Source organism: Engraulis encrasicolus, chromosome 21 (genome assembly GCF_034702125.1).
Source record: "Engraulis encrasicolus isolate BLACKSEA-1 chromosome 21, IST_EnEncr_1.0, whole genome shotgun sequence".
Taxonomy (NCBI): domain Eukaryota; kingdom Metazoa; phylum Chordata; class Actinopteri; order Clupeiformes; family Engraulidae; genus Engraulis; species Engraulis encrasicolus.
This window is the reverse complement of record NC_085877.1, coordinates 31,613,047-31,635,522: the sequence shown is the minus strand read 5'-3', so window position 1 is coordinate 31,635,522 and position 22,476 is coordinate 31,613,047. Positions and strand designations below refer to the sequence as shown.

At 43.6% G+C, this 22,476-nt stretch overlaps 1 protein-coding gene across 4 annotated transcripts; it reads right to left on the bottom strand.

The window, feature by feature from the left end:
* Positions 1-896: 896 nt before the first annotated feature.
* Positions 897-22,113, bottom strand: LOC134437123 (trichohyalin). 4 transcript variants are annotated; one of them, XM_063186578.1, is made up of 14 exons: positions 21,793-22,113; positions 21,203-21,308; positions 20,988-21,049; positions 20,441-20,579; positions 19,582-19,755; positions 17,550-19,041; positions 15,675-15,740; positions 14,413-14,534; positions 10,074-12,610; positions 9,918-9,970; positions 9,728-9,804; positions 8,432-8,533; positions 3,520-3,775; positions 897-3,343 (listed from the first exon to the last, which is right to left on the bottom strand). In XM_063186578.1, the coding sequence occupies exons 2-14, from the start codon at positions 21,284-21,286 to the stop codon at positions 3,336-3,338; spliced, it is 5,172 nt and encodes a 1,723-aa protein (XP_063042648.1). In that variant the 5' UTR covers positions 21,287-21,308; positions 21,793-22,113; the 3' UTR covers positions 897-3,335. The 4 variants fall into 4 exon arrangements, with proteins under 4 accessions (XP_063042648.1, XP_063042650.1, XP_063042649.1 ...); XM_063186580.1 differs by having other exon boundaries at positions 10,074-12,607; XM_063186579.1 differs by lacking the exon at positions 21,793-22,113 and adding an exon at positions 21,506-21,759.
* Positions 22,114-22,476: the final 363 nt, after the last annotated feature.

The following is a 22,476-nucleotide window of genomic DNA, read 5'->3' as shown; positions in this document are numbered from 1 at the left end:
TTATTATTATTATTATTATTATTATTCAAGTGCGCCCATGCTCCTCCCACGCCTGGGCTATTTTAAGGTTTGCGAGCTGCCCGAGGTCACAGCAGCACTACTGCTTCTTGAGGCGTTTCCGCTACTTTTCAGGCTCATTTCTTATCTTAGAGGATGTGAAATTTCAACATCACATCTGTCGTTCACTACCACCAGACCCAGACTATTTGTGGGTGGCTCTATTCCGGCTGTGATGTACGCGCACTCTCCCCGCAGCCAGCCTCCCCGAGTGGAGAGGGAGAGAGAGTGAGCATGTCAGTGTGCCAAATTTGTTTTGGCTTGCATACGTCTTCAAAAGTGTGCAGCACAGAAGATATTAACCAGATGCAGGCTTGTTTGGACAGTATAGGTACAAAGATGGGCATGCATGTGTAATACTGCGGCAAAGGAGCAGAATAGCTTGGCGATCTTCCAACTGCATCATCCTTTGCCCATTTCCAGCTGCCCTCTGGGTCATGTTTATTTAAAGGTGGAGTATATCATATTTTAGTGGTATATTTCCTGAATGTACTGTATACTGCTGCACATTCATACATGCCATTTTCATGGACATGTAGCATCAACTTTGACTTGTAAAATGTACAAAAGGAGTACCTTCTCCATCTCCGTCATTTTGAATCACTAGTGGTCATACACATCTTCGGCTGCAGAACTTGTACTTTGGTCCGACCAGTAAATATAAGTTCATAACTTCATAATTATTCACAAAAAGATAACATTTGTACTGCATCTGATCACATGTGCATGTGCAACTTACACACTGTTCCTTTAATTGAGTATTACCATGGTACTGAATCTGATAGATGAAAAAAAAAATGAGGAAGCATACACTGCAAAAAAAGGGCAGGAAGAAGGGACAGTTTCATGTTTTCTCTTTATTTGAAAAAAGGTTGATGTGCTAGTTAATGCTCACAGAAAAAAAACAGAGTCTATACAAATAACAAACAAATAAACCTTAAAAGACGAAAGCAAGTATAGCAAAACTGTGATACGAGTTTGCTATGATGACGGAGTGTTTATTTAACTACTGTAGTAGGCTAGTTGAACCTAATACTTCCACTGATCCTGTTAAGTAACTTGTGTAGGGTATCAGACACAACTTGTTGAGCTTGAACTCAGGTATGTGTACTTGAAATGTTTAGTAGTCGACAAATGCACACATTGTCCATTACACTTACAGTTTTAATGCCCACAATGTTTCAGTCATTCAGGCCTTCGTAAGGTGAGTTTTCCACAGATCTGAACGCCCAAAAGGTTGTGAGCAACAAAAAAAAGACAAGTGTATTAGATGGTGTGTGGGATATTTGTGTTCTGCTTTGACCCATTAGTTACATCCAACACAACCGTTCGAACTGGTGTTCAGAAGCTTACAAGGGTGAACTTGAAGTTTATACCAAGTAGTTAGTATAGTGACTACCCCAACTATGATAACTCAGAGGCAGTGGCAAATTTTCTTATGCAGTAGAAGGGACTTTTTGGGTCAGTCATCAATTGCTACCCAACACAAGATGTTGCATTCAGTCTTTTGGGATGGCCACCTTTGGGCCTTGCCGGGTGTAAGGGATTACTAAGATTTTCATATCATCAGAAAAAAAGATGTTATTTTAACGCCACCTACAGGATGATTTGTGTGTTGCCGTGCAGCTAATTGATGTGTATACAAGCTGCATTACACATAGATATGAACACTCAATACAATGTTGACCACTACTTCGTATTGAAACGAATGGCTTGAGTCAGGTCGCCGTCAGTCGGTATAACGCTGCCATCAACCGATGACAAGGCGATGCGCACATTATCCTGTAGGTGGCAGTGTAACAAAATTGATGACAAACATACAGGACACCTCACAAAGATGGCCCTGTTTAGGGTTGGGCCGTGCCAAAAGACTAAACACGGCACCAAGGGTTCAAATCTGTGGTGGTTTTCAGGCCGACAGAACGGAGCCAGTTACGTTCGGCACTAAAGTACTTATCTGTTAATTTGTCCGTGTTCATTTCGGACTCTGAACTTTTTCCGCACGTGACTGTGTTAACCGGATGAACCTGCAGACGGCCACGTTGTAATCACAGTTCGCAGAGAAAAAAACAAGTATTTAGCGGTTCGCATTGCGAACCAACTTTCTGAATCACAAACGCTAAGATCTGTGGTGTGAACACGATGGCGCGTTCAGGTCGAGTGACAACCGTGCCGTTGTCTCTTTCTGCACCTGATCTCGAACCAGCAAGCGTGTTCACGCAGCAAGTCTGAGTGTTGGAGATCCGGAAAGTTGGTTTGCAATGGGAACCGAAAAATATGTGATTGACAACGTGGACGTCAGCAGGTTCATCCAGGTAACACACAGTCACATATTGAAAAGTTCAGAGCCCGCTATGAAAGCGGGTGGTTCGTAGACGAGCACTTCAGTTCCCAATTTAACTGGTGTGGAAACAGTCACTGGCGCCGTTCTGGTAAGGCCTAAAAACAGTATACATTTTCGATACCCGTCAATATTCTAGTGACACCAAATCAACTGGGTCTTCTACAAGTTTACCTCTTGTTCTGAGTTAACATAGTCAGGTAAGTGACACCTACTTCGAGGAATACCCCACTGAACAGAATATGTTAAAACATGTTTTGTGGGAAATACCGTACTCATTCATTTGCTGCTCGACCTCATATTTGACCTATGAATTTTCTACACATTGCAGAATAAGTTAATGTATTGTGTGTGTGTGTGTGTGTGTGTGTGTGTGTGTGTGTGTGTGTGTGTGTCTGTGTGTGTGTATTTGTGTCCATGTATCAGCCAGTGTTTTTGTGTAGTAAAAATGTCATCAGCACTGTTTCGATCTGTTTCAATTCAATTTCAATTTCTTTCTCTCTCTCAGTCATTATTCATTCACCCTCTCATTCTCTCTTCACATTCTCCCCCTATGCTCACACAAAAAAAACAAACACAGTGCAAAACAAGTGTAAAAATAGAATAATTAATGATACAGAGTCAAAAGCAATAGCAGCATTTAAATAAATTAATGTGTATATGTATTTCAACATGTGTGTTTGTGTAATGGCTACCGTGTGTGTGTGTGTGTGTGTGTGTGTGTGTGTGTGTGTGTGTGTGTGTGTGTGTGTGTGTGTGTGGGCTACCGTGTGTGTATAGGGGTTTGAGGGTTTGACTGGACGGTCCACTGCTGTCAAGTCTCGCAACATCCTCCTACAGCACATTTTTTCAGGCTTATAAAAATATATTAAAAAACAAAAACAAAACACAATATGTAAAAGACGATAAAACAACTCCACTGCGCCTCCATGGCAATTCACACCACTGCAAAACAAGAGAGGGTGGGGTAGAGGGGGAGAGAGAGAGAGAGAGAGAAAGAGAGAGAGAGAGAGAGAGAGAGAGAGAGAGAGAGAGAGAGAGAGAGAGAGAGAGTGATGAATACGGTGTATTGAGGTACATTTAAGCAATTTAAGTGACTGTGAGCAGTAGTCCAAACTCACCTGTGCTCTGTCCAGTTTCTGTTTTGTCTATTACACTCCTTTCCTCTCCTCCGTTGCTGCTTTTCTTCTTCTCTTCCTCCTCCCTCTTCTCTTCCTTCTTCACTCGTTCGCTCTCTTCCCGTTCGCGTTCCTGCTGCAGCGTGTTCATGAAGTCTGGAGACAGGTCCCCGTCCCCGCTCAGGTAGACGCTCTTGAACTTGTGATAGAGCATCGACGCCTTCTGCATGATCACCTCGCTCTCATTGAACCGTCGGATCTGTCATGATTACAAAATGACAAATAACAAATAAATAAAATGACAAGTAAACCACAAAAGAACAATATAACTATAATGTACACTCTTGAGCTTGTGGTAGAGAATGGACGCTTTTCTGCATAATCACCTCGCTCTCACTGAACCTGCGGATCTGTCATAGGGAAGTGAATGTACAAATACAAACACACACACACACACACTCATAAACTTGTGGTAGTGGTCACCTCGCCCTCATTGAACCTGCCACTCTTAACATCGGCCAGCGCACGTGCACACACGCACACATGCATATACGCACACACTTTCATTGAACCTGCGGATCTAACACACAAAACAGAACAAAGGTTGCGACTGAAGGGAGAAAAGACCAGACATTCTTCCAGTGAGACTTGATTCATTGATTCTGCGGAACTGTTGCCTTGACTGCTCTTTTAAGTACTAAAAAATTCTACACCAATACTGGCCCCATTACATGTTAGACTGCAAAATGGTACGGCTGGGCGATTCACACTAAAAAGAAAATCTTTGATTTTTTAATAAAAAAATAAAAAATAAAATAAATAAATATATATATATATATATATATATATATATGATTCATGATTGAATCTGATTCAACCCTCCACCACCAATTAAAAACAAAATATCATCAGATTGATAATGCTTTTATTTTGATATAAAGGGCCTCAACGAACTTTGCACAATAGCAAAGTCTGCACTAGCTGTAAGCAACTGCACAAAATGAGATGTTCTGTAAAGACAAGTTGATTTGACTTGCCAACTCAATTCGCAATTCGAATCGATTACTTGCCCAGGCATACAAAATGGCACTGTAGCTGTTGGACTGAGGAAGAGCAAGCTCAGTGTAAGTCCCCTTCTTGCTTCTTCACAATTCGAATCGATTACTTGCCCAGGCATACAAAATGGCACTGTAGCTGTTGGACTGAGGAAGAGCAAGCTCAGTGCAAGTCCCGTTCTTGCTACATACCCATGACCTGCTTTCTAACCAGTCTAGGGTGACAGACAACACAGCATTTGATGTGGTTTGGTTTCACAGAAGGGTTGCCGGCGACATCCGAGCTAAACAGCCAATCAGCTTATACTTTTCCTTGGACTGAACCTGAGGCCGCATGTTGATTGGCTGGGATGATTTATTCATCAACCTGACCCACTAGCTTGGCTGGGGTCCGGTGTACAGAGGAATAGATCACATCATTGCGGCATCTGCCAGGACCATTATCCACAAATTGAGAAAGTATGATGTAGTGGTGAACATTTGATAGAGTGGCTGTCACGCTAAAATTACCCCAAGGTAATTTCAGGCTGAGGAAGATCCCACTGGTGGATCGAAACATTACTGTTTTTTTATGAAAGAAAGTTTATGATTTTGGAGCTCATGCCCATTGCGCGGACCACTTCATCACACTATATACCACTTTTGTCTGTCACTTGGATAATTGCTTTGTGGATGTGCGCACCCCAAACTCCGAACGCTGTAATCGTAACACTGCCATAACATGGTACCATTTCCACTGTTGAAGTCACTGGAGGCAAGCCTGCCTAATGATTAACCTACAGACACCTTTACGAAGGGCTGGGCGATATGACGATATATATCGTTATCGTGATATAAAAGTAAGAAAAGTAAAAATAAGAATAAAAAGATACATTTTAAAGACAGGTTGTTTTGCAACAGGAAAAAATAAATAGCAAATAAAGAGAATAACTGAAAATGTACGTAATTGTGCTATATCGTGATATATATCGTTATCGTAATATAAAGTAATCCATATCGTGATATTGTTTTTATTCCATATCGCCCAGCCCTACCTTTACGGTACATTCGACCATTCAGGTGTGTTTAATGGGATGGTCTTGAGGCAAAGGACAGGACCTCAGATTGGCAGTTCCATTTGCTAACTGTACTGCAGCTATAAAAACACAGACTTGGAAATTTCCTTACAATCTGCCTATACAACACACCTGTATAACACACACAACTGAGCAACTATTACAGTACTGATCGAAATGTTCATTTGACTGACAGTATGTGGGCATAGAAGAACAGTTTGCTGAGTTCAGAGAATAAAGAATTTGCGAGGAAGCCGCAGTTTGAGCTCATACACTCTCTTGGACCACCAACACTACATCACTGGCGAAGAAGGCCCATCAGCGTCTCTACTTCTTGCGCAAACTAAAGAAGGCAAGTGCTACACCCTCCATCATGACAACATTCTACAGAGGAACCATAGAGAGCGTCGTGTCCAGCTGCATCACAGTGTGGGGAGGAAGCTGCACGGAGAAAAACAGGAAGACACTCCAGCGTGTTGTGAACACAGCGAAGAAGATCATTGGAGTACCACTCCCCTCCCTGCAGAACATTTACACGCCTCACCCGAAAAGCACTGATGATCATCAAAGACACTAGCCACCCTGCACACAAACTGTTCAGCCTCCTGCCCTCTGGAAAGAGGTACAGGCGCCTCCGTTCCCGTACCACCAGGCTTGCAAGCAGCACGATGCATCAAGCAATCAAGATACTGAACACTCAACCCACTCTCCCTTCACTGTCAGCCTCTAGCCAGCCAGGCCACTGACAACGCTCCCCCCCTCATCCCCACCACCATATCTGCGACTGAACATTCCACCTGCACTACTACATCTGTGACTGAACTTTCAACCTGCACTAACTCAAAACATACACATGCACACACACACACACACACACACACACACACACACACACACACACACACACACACACACACACACACAGCACACACACACACACACACACACACACACACACACACACACACACACACACACACACACACACACACACAAGCACACAAGCACACTGCACTTTCTGCACTAAACCCAAACATACACACACTGACACACAACTCATACTCACACACACATACACACACACACACACACACACACACACATACACAGGTACACACACACAGACGCACACCGCACTTTCTACCTGCACTAAACACACACACACACACACACACACACACACACACACACACACACACACACACACACACACACACACACACACACACACACACACAAAACACATACAAACACACACACACACACACACATACTGCTGCTGGTGTATTTAATAAAAACCTTTTTTAATTATTTATTTCTTCAAATGCTACTATTACTATGTCAGAACGCTATAAAGGACTTTTAGAAAAAGAACAACAAAATACCTCCTCTTAATGTATGTTCTCTACAAGTCTTCTGTTGTCCAGTCTTGCACTTTAAATGTCTGTATGAGCAATGTCTACGTCCATACTGTCTATGTCCATGTATGAGTACTGTCTATGTATATACTGTCTATGTCCTTACCTAGATTAGTCTATGTCTGCATGGGAGAGCAAGAAACGCAATTTCAAATTCTTTGTATGACCAGTGCATGTAAAGAAATTGACAATAAACTTGACTTGACTTGACTTGACTACACACTGAAAAGGATGGCTTTGGGGCTTGTTAGCAGACAAACAATTGACAAGTGGGGTTTTCAGGCTGAGGGGCGCGAGATTTATGATGACAGAAGGATGAATCTATTCTGAGGTTCTGTGATCACCTTGAGGTAATTCAGCACATTATGAATGGACTTAATTGCGTTCCCAAATGATGTACTCCACAGCACAGTGTATTCCCATTTGGATGTCTTCCATCTGCCTAAAAAAAACTCATTAAGACTAAAGCATGCAGTAAAAAAAAAAACTTCCGGAGATATTTCTTTCTTCACTATGGCTCCAACTCAGTCTAGCACCTCCCGTCCTTTCCTTTTACTTATAGCCTCATGATGCAATGCTTGATGCCATTGACGATAGAATTTTTATTCTTGCAAAACCACTATTCAATATACTATATATACTTGCAGTCAGGAAGTTCAATTGGGAAAAGCCAACCAAAAGTTGCTCTGCCTAGGCTGACAGCGGGGAACCTTAATTGTTTTTTTTTCTTTATCCACGGAGTCGGACAGGCAAGAGGTGGAGAGGTACTAATTTGAAATAGACCCTTGATGTACCATTCAACCTTCTGCCAGTTTAAAAATTGACCAAAAGCCACAAGCTACTACTGTGCTACCACAAACAACTAGAAGGGAGTTCAACATGATCCTCTTTAAATGACAGCCCTAGGTACTGTAGGTCTCGTCTCATACCAAAGCTGTGTAATGGACAACACCCCCCCACCCACATTTCAATCCTCATTTTTGGTTGTGTTCAACTTCCCTTACAAAGTATGTGTACGAGAGAGAGAGAGAGAGAGAGAGAGAGAGAGAGAGAGAGAGAGAGAGAGAGAAAGGGAGAGATTGTGAGTGTGTGTGTGTGTGTGTGTGCGTGCGTGCGTGCGTGCATGCAAAGACAAGGCGCATACAACATGAGGATGACTTAAATCTATGCAGTGTTTTCTGCTACAGAATGCCCCATCATGATGCAACTACAATTTGAGGGTCAATGTGCAGTGTGCAATGGTTTTGCTGTATTTATGTCCTGCCTTGTTACAACAATTTGAGGGTGGCGCTACAGTGTGCAATGTTTTCTGCTGCGTATATCCATCCTTGCAACTAGTGTAAGCGTGACTGTGCAGTGTTTTTTTTTTGCTGTGTGTATGTCCTACCTTGCTGAGTGTCTCGATGAGCTCTTTGTGCTTCTGTAGGTGCTGTGAGGACACTGGTACTCGGCCCAGCTCATCTAGTGCCAGCACACACTTACCCACGTCCTGAGAGAGAGAGAGAGAGAGAGAGAGAGAGAGAGAGAGAGAGAGAGAGAGAGAGAGAAACAGACAGAGAGAGAGAGAGAGAGAGAGAGAGAGAGAGAGAGAGAGAGAGAGAGAGAGCAGGAGATCAAAGTAGAAGGACAGGGAGTGGGTACGATAAAGAAATGGATAGGGAGGGTGGGACGAGAGAAAAATGAATAAAGAGAGTGAGTGAGAGTGAGAGAGCGAGAGCGAGAGTGAGATGGGATTAAAGTAGAAGGACAGGGAGTGAGGAACCAGAGAGAAATGAATAAAGAGAGGGAGAAAGAGAGACGAGCCATCAAGGTAGAAGGAGTGAGTGGGGGGGATGAGAGATCAATAAAGAGAGAGAGAGAAACAGAAAGAGAGCAAGACATCAAGGCAGAGTGAAGAGGGAGGGGTGGAGAAATGAGAGAGGAAGAAATCGAGAGGGAGGTAGGAAGCGAAAGATTGGGAAAAAGAATAATAAACGGAGAGGAAACTTAAGTACAAGTCATAAAGTTTTAAATATCTTGGCCGAATACAGTGTTGAGGCAAGCAGGTATGCTGGATGGACCAAATGGGATACCATCGGGAGATCGTAAAGCTAAAGCTACTGTAGCTGTGAATGGGTTCCATTAAAAGTCTATCTAATTTTTGTGTACCAGCACACAGATTTTTCATTTTCAACAAGATAGAGTTATTGAGCTACTTCGCACACAGTTTAACAGGAGGATGGGATTTTATATGTGTGCCCCTTTTAGGGATTTTTGAAAGTATTGGTCTTAAAGGCCCAGGAAGTATGTGAATATTTCTTAACCGTTTCTCACAAAGACTTTGTCTCCCTCTATTGTCCACATTGTCAATAAAATGTATGTGTAATACAAGTATAATCATTTTTTTAAATGTCAAACAAGATAAATCATACAACATGTCACTAATGAAAAAAGTGGAATCAAGCCCAGTCTTATAGGAAAATGGTCATGACTTTCCATTGAACTCATTCATTCTCATGTGTATTCTGGAAGAAACTCCTTATGAACCGCTTCTACCCTGTCAATCGGCTCTGATATTTCCAAGCTTTGTGAGGCAGATTCATCTGACTAACAAGTGTACATTACACCTGGCTTTTTTGTGAGACCTATGTGTGTGAGCCATGGTGTAACTGACATGGAATGGCCCAATACAAATGTAACTTACCGTGTTACCAACTGTTAAGGAGATTCGAATCTCTCCATGGAGCCTGTGCAGTCGGGAATCAGTGACTGAGTCTGTGACTGTAAAAGAAGACATACCGTCAAACATACAAAAGGAAACACCACTCACAGGAAAAGTGTTGAAGAAACACTGTGTAATCTCTCTCTCTCGCCCTCACCAAACATTCACCTACCTATTTTAATGCCAACCTTTCTGTCCTCTTTCTTCGGTATGATGACCTCATCCCTACAAAAGAATGAGATTTTAATGTAATCCTCTTGACGTTTTGCGTAGTGTGTGTGTGTGTGTGTGTGTGTGTTTGTGTGTTCATATGCATGTAATTACTCACGTCTTTGCTTTTAGAGGTTCACTCTTCTCATGTTTTGAGACATCCTTCTTTTCCGTCTGCACCTCCACCTTGTTCTCCTTCCGAAGTTCCCTCTTCTCCTCCTTTTCAATCACCTTCGCCTCCACGGGTGCCTCTCTCTTATCTTTTCGGAGCTCCCTCTTTTCTTCCACCTTCTCTTCCGTTAACGCCTCCTTCTTATTGTCGCTTCGATGTTCTCTTTTCTCCTCCTTCTTCATCACTTTCCCTATCGTCGGTACCACCTCCTTCCTCCTGAGGTCTCTCTTCTCCTCTTTCTGGGCCTCCTTTTGCACCTCACTCACTTTGTCCTTGCGTAGCTCCCTTCTTTCCTCTTTTGGAGCGTCTTTGACCTCTGATTGTGCCGGCTTCTTCTCCTGTTTCTGCGCCTCCTTCTGTGGTGTTGACGTGTCTGCTCTGGTCTCTCTGCGAAGTTCTCTCTTGTCCTCCTTTGGAACCTCCTTGGCCTCTAATAGTGGCAGCTTCTTCTCCTGAACTCTCTCCTTCTCCTGTTTCTGCGCCTCCTTCTGTTGTGTTGACGTGTCAGTCCTGGTCTCTCTCCGAAGTTCTCTCTTGTCCTCCTTCGGAGCCTCCTTGATTTCTGATGGTGCCTGCTTCTCCTCCACAGTTAGATTCTTCTTCTGCTGTTGGACCTCCTTCTGTTGTGTTGCTGCATCACTCTTGTTCTCACTCCTGAGTTCTCTCTTCTCCTTTAGAACCTCAGTTGAAACCTGTTTCTTGTCCGCTTCTTCTGGAGTCAACCTCTTTTCCTTTTCATGCATCGGTACCTCAGTTTTGCTCTCTTTTCTAAGTTCTCTCTTCTCTTCTTTTGGAATGTCTTTGATCTCAGCTGGTGTCTGTTTCTTATCCTCTTTCACAGTCTCTCTCTTCTCTGGTCTTTGCACTTCCTTCTGTTGCGTTTTTACTTCTGTTCTTGTCTCTTTTCGAAGTTCCCTCTTTTCCTCCTTTGGAACCTCTGTTGTGACCAGTTTCCTGTCCTCTTTCACAGTCTCTTTATTTTCAGTTTTCTGCGCCTCATTCTGTTGTGTTAATGTGTCTGTTCTGGTCTCTTTCCGAAGTTCTCTCTTATCCTCCTTTGAAACCTCTTTAGCCTCTGATGGTGCTGCCTTCTTCTCCTGAACACCCTCCTTATTCTCCTGCTTCTGTACCGCCTTTTGTTGTGTTGATGTGTCTATTCTGCCCTCTTTCTGTAGTTCTCTCTTGTCCTCCTTTGGAACATCTTTGATATCTGATGGAGCCTTCTTTTCCTCTAGAGTCTGCTTCTTCTGTTCCGGTTTCTGAACCTCTCTTTGTTGTGTTGATATGTCTGATCTACTCTCTTTATGAAGTTCTCTCTTCTCCTCATTTGGAACCTCTGCCGGGACAAGTTTCTTGTCCTCTTTCACAGTCTCTCTTTTTTCCGATCCCTGTACCTCTTCTTGTTGCGTCGATACATCTGTTCTGGTTTCTTTCCGAAGTTCTCTGTTCTCCTTGGGAAGCTCTGACACCAATTTCTTGTCCTCGTTTGGAGCATCCTTCTTCTCCTCTTTTTGTGTTGCTACCTCAGTCTTGTTTTCTTTCCTAAGTTCTCTCTTCTCTTCCTTCAGAACCTCCTTCACCTCTGATTGTGCCTGTTTCTTGTAATCTTTCACAGTTTCTTTCTTTTCTTTCTGCACCTCCCTCTGTAACGTTGATGCCTCTGCCTTGTTATCTTTATTAAGTTCTCTCTTCTCCTCCTTCGGAACCTCTATCTGCACCTGTTTCTTGTCCTCTTTCGCAGTTTCGGTCTTCTGTGCTTTCTGAACGTCCTTCTGTTGCATTGATTCGTCTTGCCTGGTCTCCTTCCGAAGTTCTCTCCTACCCTCCTTTGGAACCTCCTTGGCATCTGATGTTTCCTGCTTCTTCTCCGGAGCCTCCTTTTGTTTAGCTGATTCATCTGTCTTGGTGTCTTTTCGAAGTTCTCTCTTCTCTTCCTTTGGAACCTCATTGGCTTCTGAGGATGTCTGTTTCTTGTCCTCTTTCACAGTTTCTCTCTTCTCCGTTTTGTGCACTTCCTTATGTTGTGTTGGTACCTCTGCCTTCTCCTCTTTTCGAAGTTCTTTCTTGTCTACCTTTGGAACCTCTGCCGGCCCCTCTTTCTTGTCATCTTTCACCATCTCCCTCCTGTCCTGTTTTTGAACCACCTTTTCTTGAGTTGGTACATCAGTCTTGCTCTCTTTCGGAGGCTCTCTCTTCTTTTCATTTGGAACTTCCTTGACCTCTTTCGGAACATCCACTTGTGATTGTTGATTCTTGTCCACTTTAGGAGCCTCTCTTCTCTCCTCCTCTTTTTGTGTCTCTGCTTTGCATTCTGTTGGGACCCCTTTTTTGTCAGCCTTCGGACTCTCCAGCTCTTCCTGACTCTTGCCCTCCATCTTCTCCTCCGTTTGCGCTCCTTTTTCCTTGTCCCTCTGGCCTCTCCTCACCTCTCGACTATGTACCAGATGGTGAAGGGACTTAAGCACTGCAGAGACTTTCGTCTTCTGAGTAGATGGGGGGGGAAGAAGGAAAAAAGAAAAGAAAGAGAAGAAAGAGAAGAAGGAAAAGAAAGAAGGAAAGAATGTGAGATGTACATGTAACATATATAGAGTTGGTACACATTCTTGCATTAAAATTGCATACTGAATCAAGAATGCCTTCCATTATAACATATAAACCCACCATTACCATACCCAGCCTGACCACAATGTAGATGTCCACCAATTGTATGGTGAACTCCTCACTTACTGTACTTCCTGAGTCTTCCAGTTTTATTATATTACTTAAAGAGTTGTGCATGTGCATGCCACATGTAACCTATACCACATGTGGGCTGATGGCCATGGGGACCTAGTCACACTGTGCCCTCCAACACTTTCAGCGTTGCAACTAGTCAGGTCAAGAGCAATGCAAGTACTTTCTGAGTTCCCGCAAATACGGGAACTCCTCCCACTTTGTCTATTAGCAAACAGTCATAAGCAAACCAAGGGAGGCAGGTCAACCATGCCGTTTGAGAAATGTTAATTGTTATGCTCTTGGTCAGACCAAGTCTCCAAGAGATTTGAACGTCGATGATAATCAGGCTAATGGGGACCCAGGTTTGACCCAGGTCCAACAAGTGTCATATCCCAACACTACACCATCTCTCTCTCCCAGATGACATAAAGGATTGCCTGTCTCCCCCTCCAATCATATTCTTTTCTAAATAGCCTTTTAATGTCAATAACCCGTAAGTTACATGCATCTATTCTACACAGTTCTGCGAGCACCCCCAGACCTTGTGAGTTTTGGTTTGCACTTTGCAGGGTCAGTTTTCCATAGTTATATTACTTTCAGTGAAGGGGCAAAACGTAATACTGTGTTATGACCAAGTGGGTTTTTTTGGGGCGTGCTGACGCTTTGGCTCCAAATAATCAGACTATGCATTGTCTATGCACATTTACTTATTCTATAATCAAAATAACAATTAACATTCAAATATGGCAGAAATAGCTTTCAATGTTTGCTGTATGGACATGAAGTGCTTTTGCTGAAACATTGCTGAAAGGTGGCATTAGAGCAGGATGCCCTTCCAGCTTAATGACTACCTTCATCGGCACTGGCCTCAACCCAAACTGCAATTTGACAGTCATGCGTCAACATGCGCGCAGAGTCAGAGGCATGCACGCAGGGCCAGAGGGGACTAGGGGACCTATGGAACCAGCTGTAAAAGACGCCCACCCCTACATCCCCTTGTTTATATGATGTTGTAATGTAGTTATTAAATATAATCTGACTCTCTTCGTGGGCCCCCCAAAATGTGAGTCCCTGGTGACTCAGTCCCACTTTACACCCCTATTTTGACGACCTGCATGCCCACACATACAACCCACCCCCCCACACACACACTAGGGAAGCAAATTATCGATTCATTCATTAAAGTTGATTGACCTTATCAATCCACTTATGATTAATGGATGAGCAGCGTTTTACCCCCGAATTCTCAAATTTTTTAATTAAAAATTGAGATAAAATACATTTAAATAAATCATTTCTTTAATCCAAAGGACATTTAAATATTCCAAGTATTCACACCAGTCTTCATACAAACACATACCTGTTTCACCTGGGTCTCTTGTCAGTTGAATTGGCGATTAATTGCAATTAATGTTTATTAATCAATGAACGCATTAATCGATTAAAGTCGATTAATCGATTAATCGTTTGCATCCCTAACGCACACACACACACACACACACACACACACACACACACACACACACACACACAGACACACACAGAAATAGAAACAGAGCAGTGCCCTTACATCCTTTGAGGGGCTTTGTGTGACCGCATCACTCTTTTTCTGTTTGGCCTCAGGCTCCTCTTCTTGCTTCTCCTCCTTCTTTTCTCTCCTTCGCTTCCTGTCCTCCTTTTCCTGAGATTCATCTGCAAGGACAGGACAGACCAGACACGATAAGTGTGTGTGTGTGTGTGTGTGTGTGTGTGTGTGTGTGCGCGTGTGTGTACCATGTTGAAATATTGTATGGAGCTGCTGTATGTATACGTAGAAGTGTGTGTAGCAGTGGTAGGAAGGAACTGATTATGATATCCACTCAACCTCGGACGGTGTGTATGTCTGTGTGTCTGTGTTTGTGTACTGTACATGCATAAATAAAAAAAAATGATCGGTAACATACAGTGTTGTTGGTTGACAATTTAATTTCATAAAATTAAATGAATTAAAAGCCATCATATAAAATCTATATCTATATCTATATCTAATCTAAACTGTGTTTGTGTCCTTTGAGCAACATCTATTTATTTAGATGAAAAAATACAGACAATTAGCTACAATTATTAGGGTTGAACAGGAAATCTGGCAAACAGGTTTTTAAGCTTTTTTTTTTTTTAATTTCAAAATGTTCCCTTTGCAAGGCCCATCAGTGCATTCTTAATATACAGTGGACTGAGGCCATCATAATTATAGTATAAGGGTGGCGGTTAAGAGCTGATCTATGCCAATCTAGGCCAAGACGATTTTGTGGTCCCAGTTCAGCTCTGAAATTATGTAATAACACTGCATGTCTATCTCCAATCAATTACACTGGAACTTGGTCTTGCAAGACCTTTGCAAATAGTGTTTTTTGTTGTTGATGTCATCTTTAATGTATGCGTGTTTTGTTGACGATGAGCCCAGCACATCATTGGCTCTTCAGCACCACAGATTGACATTACGTACGCAGCTACACACCACTATATTGAGCTTTAAAAAATCCAGGCTATTAGGTCAGTAGTAACACACCCTCGAGGCGTCATTGGAAAGGAGGGAGGTTTTACCAACACGCCCACTGCACAGCTATCAGTTGGCTATTGTTACGCAAGTCTGTGCACATACGCAGACACATGCATTACATATACAGTAGGATTTTATCCAAAGCGACTTAAAGAGGGGACATACTAGTAAATAGCAATGTATAAGTGTTCCCTTATTTTTTAAAAGTATGTTGGCACGATATGTATATGGATTACAATATGCTGTAATGTGCAGTCATGCAGACAAACATTGATGTGGGATGTGAGTTTTACCTGTAGGACTAGGTTCGCTACTCTTCTGAGGAACCTGAGGGGTTGCACCAACGTCAAGTTGGTTTTCTGAAAGTGTGTGCAATGTCAGTCAGACATTGTTTTGTCACACAATGCAACGTCAACAATAAAAACCAACTTGATTACGAAGCTGTTTACACGTACAGTGGCTTCAAAAAGTCTACACACCCCGCTTCAAATGTCAGTTTTTTGTGATGTAAAAAAATGACCGAAAGACAAATAAATTCACAGCTTTTTCCACCTTCAATCTAAACTATTAACCTGTACAATGCAATTGAGAAACAAGCATAAAGCTTTACATGGAAACAATAGAAAATAAAAAACTTCAATTAACATGGTTGCATAAATATACACACCCTTAAATTAATACTTAGTTGCAGCACCTTTGGCTTGTCTGGGCCATTCCAAAACCTCAATATTATTCTGGTGAAGCCATTCTTTTTGTAGACTTAGGCGTGTGCTTGGAGAAATTGTCGTTCTGAAAGATTAGTTCCTCTGCATCTTCACCTTTCTACCAGGGGGCCGAAGGTTTTGTGCCACTACCACGGCCCCTGTGGAAATTTTCATAATTCTCTCCTCCATCATGAAGGCCCCAGTTACAACTGAAGAAAAGCAGCACAAAAGAACAATGCTGCCACCACCATACTTCATGTTAGGTATGGTGTAATTGGGGTGATGTTTTGTGCCAAATATACCCTTTGGAATTATGACCAAGTTCAATCTCTTGGTGGAGTAAATCTAGCAAAAAATACTTCTGTAATCTCCCAAATGCATGTGAGAAGATATGTTATGGTCAGGTGAAACCGAGGTCGAACATTTTGGACATAATTCCAAGAGGTATGTTTGGCACAAAAACAACACTACATTGCCAAGGTAACGCCATGCGTAAAGTGAAGCATGGTGGTGGCAACATCATACTATGTGACTGTTGTTCTTCTGCTGTAACTGGGGCTTAGGTCAGGGAGGCAGGAATTATGAACAGTTCCACAGGGGCCATTGTAGAGGCACAAAACCTTCTGCCCCCTGTTAGATAGGTGATGATGCAGATGAACTTAATCATTCAGAACGACAATTACCTCAGACACATGCCAAAAATCAACAAAAAATGGCTTCATTAGAATAAGATTGAGGTTTTGGAATGGCCCAGACAGAGTTCAGACCTGTATGAAACGGAACATCTGTTGGGGGACTGTGCAGATGAGATGCATTCGCAATCTGTCAGATTTGGAGTGCTTTTGCAAAGATAAGTGGAAAAAATTGTCACATTAACGTTTGCCATGCTGATAGAGTCTTACTCAAAAAAGACTGAGTACTGTAATCGAAGGAAAGGTGCTGCAACAAGGAATTAGTTCAAGGGTGTGCATATTTATGCAACCATGTTAATTCAAGTTTTTTATTTTCTATTCTTTCCCTTTAAAGCTTTGGGTTTGTTTTTCAACTGCATTGTGCAGGATAGTAGTTTAGATTTAAGTGGGAAAAGTTGTGAAATTATTTGTCTTTCAGTCATTTTTTTACATGACAAAAACCTGGAATTTGAACAGGGGTGTGTAGACTTTTGGGAGGCACTGTATATGAATATTTTGGGAAAAAAAAAAAGGTTTTGGCCCCTCAAATTTCAAAACTCCAAAACTGGAGTCACTTCTAAAACACTTATGTAAATAGCTAAAAAATATCCACATAAGTATAACCAGCGCCTACAACTCCTCTAGAAATGCTACAAAACACAGAGGTTAATGGTTATTGGACTGGATAAATTCAAGTTTGGAAGCTTGTGAACCGACAAAGTCAATTAGAATAGATAACTGCAGACATTGTTCTGCACACAGTGCATAGACATTGATGTGTTGTGTATTTTACCTGCAGGAGCAGGTTCAATGCTCTTCTGAGGAAGCTGCTTGTGTGCGTCAACATTGAGTTGGTCTTTCTTCGACTGGGACACCTCCTGAGGCGGCTTGGAGGCTTCCTGAAGCCTTTCCTGTCCCGCTGCCGTCGCCAGGGGAGGTGTGGCCTGTGGAATGGGTGTGGCTTCTTGAGCAGGTTTGGCCTTCTGATTCGCCGCGTCTCCCTGAGAGGGCGTGTCTTTCTGCTCTGAGATGGCTTCCTGAGGTACTTTGACATGAGCTTGTGTTGTTGGTGTAGGTGTAGGTGTAGGTGATGGTGTTGGGGTAGTCTTTGCAGGGGTGGCAGCCGGTGTTGCTGATGGTGTTGGGGTAGTCTTTGCAGGGGTGGCAGCCAGTGTTGGGGTTGTCTTTACCGGGGTGGCAGCCGGTGTTGGGGTAGTCTTTACCGGGGTGGCAGCCGGTGTTGGGGTAGTCTTTACCGGGGTGGCAGCCGGTGTTGGGGTAGTCTTTACCGGGGTGGCAGCCAGTGTTGGGGTAGTCTTTACCGGGGTGGCAGCCGGTGTTGGGGTAGTCTTTACCGGGGTGGCAGCCGGTGTTGGGGTAGTCTTTGCAGGGGTGGCAGCCGGTGTTGGGGTAGTCTTTGCAGGGGTGGCAGCCAGTGTTGGGGCAGTCTTTGCAGTGGAGGCAGCCGGTGTTGGGGTAGTCTTTACCGGGGTGGCAGCCAGTGTTGGGGTAGTCTTTGCAGGGGTGGCAGCCGGTGTTGGGGTAGTCTTTGCAGGGGTGGCAGCAAGTGTTGGGGCAGTCTTTGCAGTGGAGGCAGCCGGTGTTGGGGTAGTCTTTTCAGGGGTGGCAGCCGGTGTTGGGGTTGTCTTTACCGGGGTGGCAGCCGGTGTTGGGGTTGTCTTTACCGGGGTGGCAGCCGGTGTTGGGGCAGTCTTTACCGGGGTGGCAGCCGGTGCAGGGGCAGTCTTTGCAGGGGTGGCAGCCGGTGTTGGGGTAGTCTTTGTAGGGGTGGCAACCGGTGCAGGGGCAGCCTTGGCAGGTGTGGCGTTTGCCTTAGCTGGCTTGTCACCAACTTTTGATGGAGCGGCTTTCGGGGGAGGGGAAGACATTTTCTGGGCGGAGTTTGTTTTGTTTGTGGGCGTGGCGGCTCTGGGAGTACTGCGGGTCCTTCGGTCCGACAGCGACTCTGTGGTCTGCTGGGGGGCCGGCGTGGTGGCAGCGGAGCGCAAGGACTTCTGAGTGGGAGTGGCTTCATGAGACGGCGCCAAAGCCGAAGGAAGCGGTGAGGTTACGTCTGAGGAAGCAGAAGCGGAAGAGCGCCGAGTGGTAAAGGTTTTCGGAGTGGCAGTGGAGGCGACCGTGGGTGTGGCCGTGGCCGTGGGTGTGGGCGTGCTGCTTCTTTGTCTGGTGACTGCGGATCTCGTGGGCGTTTTCAACTCCGTAGCTGCAGGTGGTGCGGCCAAAGACGGCTTGGCTGCTGCTGCAGTTGTCGCTGCAGAAGGCGGCTTAGAATAGAACAGAACAGAATAGAAAACCTTTACTGTCACTGTTCACAGGTGCAATTTACACTACACAGATTCACAACGTGATTCACATGCACTCACTTCAGTGCAGAGATTAGAAGGGATATTTGAATAAGGGTCGAGGGATATTGTACATTAAAGCTTTGCTGGGGTTATACCAGAGAGAGTAGAGAGAGAGAGGTTCCATTGGTCCATTGTTTCCGGGTTCTATTATTGCAAGGGGGAGGGGGGGAAATCCCCCTTTAGGCAGACCTAGACAGTTCTAAGGACTGCTCTATTCAATGCTAGGAGTATTATGACACGCCCCTTTAGGCAGACCGGAACCTGGTCATGTTAGGTGCCCATAGCAACCTATTACATTGGCATATCTCTATATACTTAAAGAATCTCTGGTTATACTGTTCAACAGTGAGTCATTTACAGAAGGATTCATATATTATAACAGGGGGATATTCAAACCACAGTGTAGAAGAATAGAACAAAAAAGCTACAAGTGCAAAAGAGAAACATGCTTACACCCACCTTAACAGCAGCAGAAGGTGTCTTAGCTGCTGCTGCTGCTGATGATGAAGATGTCGATGGGTCTTCTTTCGCTATCTTGGCAGGGGGCTGAGAGGAGGAGTCTGTGGAGCCAGGGGGGAAAGCTCTCTTCTGAGCTTTGCGCATCTGCTCAACCCTGCTCAGCAGAGACACCCGCTGCACCACCACAACACCAACACAATGGAGAAGAGCGGAGAAATAGTCAATATAAATGACAATCATAATAAACTTCTGAGTACATATCACACCTTTGGCACCATAACACCATGGAGGAGAGGGGTACAAAGGCTCCATGAGATTTCTACTTCTAACTATAATATGCTGGGAAAAAAGAGCCGAAGCAAAAAAAAAAAAAAAAAACATTATCTGCACAGTCACACCATAGTGGTTCCATTCAGAAAATGGTAATGGTAGTGACATGGTAGTGGTAATGACGTTTCAAACATGCATATCTTTTTCAAATGCAGAGCATCATGGCTTGAAACACCTCTACGATGGGGGGTTCTTTGCATTAAGGAAAAAAAAAACATTTCTATACAGTAATTTGTGATTGCCTGCGTCTACCGATTTGTTTGGATCCTAGCAACCACCTAAAAAATATTAGATGTGCATTCATAGACAATACAGGTTTTCATATCTCGATGACGACATGAATTGTGGTTTGCATGATGACACTATCTCTTTTGAGGAAAAATAGTCAATAGTCTTGTGACGTTGTATGGATGTCCTGTCCTTTGAACGAGTCTTACTCAAGAATGCAAAAAGAACTTCAGTAAAAACTGACAATAAAGTTGATATTGTACCATAAAAATATATTTTGATTTTATTTTTTAAATCTCACTTTTGGTCCTTTGAGGCCCACTGCCGGATCATGTTGAATTTCCCACATTCCTTCTGGGAATCCTCCCTTCTTGATTGGCTTGTTGTGTTTCTCTTTGTTCGGCCAATAGGGAACGACGTCATTGTGGAGCAAGAAGGTTCTGGAAGTTAGGGAAGAAAGGTGTTGTCAGGCCAATCAGCCTCATAGCAACGGCCAGATCACCAAGCCCCTGTCCCATTGGGATTATTTACAGTATGTGATATATCACTAAAACAGACACACTCTCACTGGAATTCTCTCTCTCTCTCTCTCTCTCTCTCTCTCTCAACATTTCACATTTCATTTGGCAGTTGTCAAACATGCAGTTCCATTTTTGCCTGCAAGCAAGATTGCGCTTCAAAACGTAAGTCTTCAGAGGTGCACACGCACACAGACAAAACAAAACACTCAGTGCACACACACACACACACACACACACACACACACACACACACACACACACACACACACACACACACACACACACACACACACACACACACACACACACACACTTCAGTAGACTTACGTCTGGTGTGTGCCATAGAAGAAGATTGGCAACTTGTTCTTGGGCCCCTTGCCTTCACCAATCTGTTAAAGACAAAGTTATTCAATGAACCTATGACATGACATGGTCACAAGACTGACTACCCCCCTGGGGGTGACACTAATGACTTTACACTAGACACATCATGGAGCAATGCACTGTAAATTTGACTGTAGGTTAAAAAATATGACACATACCCTAGCAGGCCAGAAAGGGTACCCCTTCATCTTGGCGAAGACGGGTTCCCCAGGTTGAAATGTGTATTCCTTGGTTGGATTCATGATGCAGTTATCTGACTGTAGCCTATATGAAGACATGGCGAAATAGCAACTGTAACAAGCACTCGTTACAAAGTAATAACACTTGACACATAATAATAGGGGATAACAAAACACAGTTAATAGCCTTTCGGTGACAAGTGCACCCGTGTGCCGTGTTGTGTTGTCCATGCGCACCACAAAAGCCAACACAGCGCCATCACAACAAATATCCCAGCTTACCAAATGCTAACTGCTGTGCCTCTGTTATCTGAAAACAGCCACACATTAACGAGAAGCCAGGAACACGCGAAGGAGGGGGACAGAGCACTCGTTTCATTGTTGCATCAAAATAATTGTTGTACAGCAAAATGTAACTAGTAAAATGTCCTTTCTTCAGACAATGTGTTGCTACATTGTAGCAGAGGTGGCTCTCTGCAGTCAGCTTGCTGACAGCTGCTATGAGCTATTATGCCTCTCACCAAAGAGCACAGACACCGCCGAGTGTCAAGGAATAGCAGAAAAGTTACCGTCAGTAAGGTCAAATGAACAAATCCACGATTTTAAGACAGCAAAAACCAGTCGCTCCCCCCTCGACCAGCGGTTCCTGCCAGCGTGCAATTCAGCTCGTCCGACTCCCGCTTCGAGCATCCATTGAGGGTAGCCTTCTGTCCAACAACCACTACTGGAGGTGGAGCTTCCAGATAGCTGCTAGCTTCGAGGCACTCGAGAGCAGCGTTACAACACGTTGTGTAGGGTATTTTGCAGAATTCGCTCTATTGAACAAATTATTGTTGTTACACTTACATAGAGCACGACTTCATAACAGGACTGAATGTAACTTCAAAAACAAAGACCGGTGACGTATGGTACTGGCGGGATTTAAAGGGTAAACGTGCCAAAATAAGGTCGTTGAGTTCATCTGGGCATCCAGTTAACAACACAACCCGTTTGCATCTTCACAAATAGTTCTCCATGTCAGAATAAGGGTCAAAATGTGGTAATTTTGAAATGGAGCATTTGAAGACCAGCACAACCTACTTTGTGCACACAGCCGATGTGCAGAGGTGTTGGGCTATCACAGGCTTCCTTTTAGCCAATTATTTAGCTGAACACGTCATTTATCTTTTTGCAATTAAGACCAACCACAAATTGTGGATAAAATGTTAATTTCGTTCTGAAAATAAAGAGATATTTCTTTGACATCCCTCAAA

Excerpts from the sequence above, each read along its gene's own strand:
- LOC134437123 (XM_063186578.1), bottom strand. The coding sequence starts at position 21,286 with ATGAATCCAACCAAGGAATACACATTTCAACCTGGGGAACCCGTCTTC. Across the intron at positions 21,050-21,202 it reads ACCCTTTCTGGCCTGCTAGG|ATTGGTGAAGGCAAGGGGCC; the intron begins GTATGTGTCATA and ends TGTCTTTAACAG. Across the intron at positions 15,741-17,549 it reads CATTGAACCTGCTCCTGCAG|AAAACCAACTTGACGTTGGT; the intron begins GTAAAATACACA and ends ACACACTTTCAG.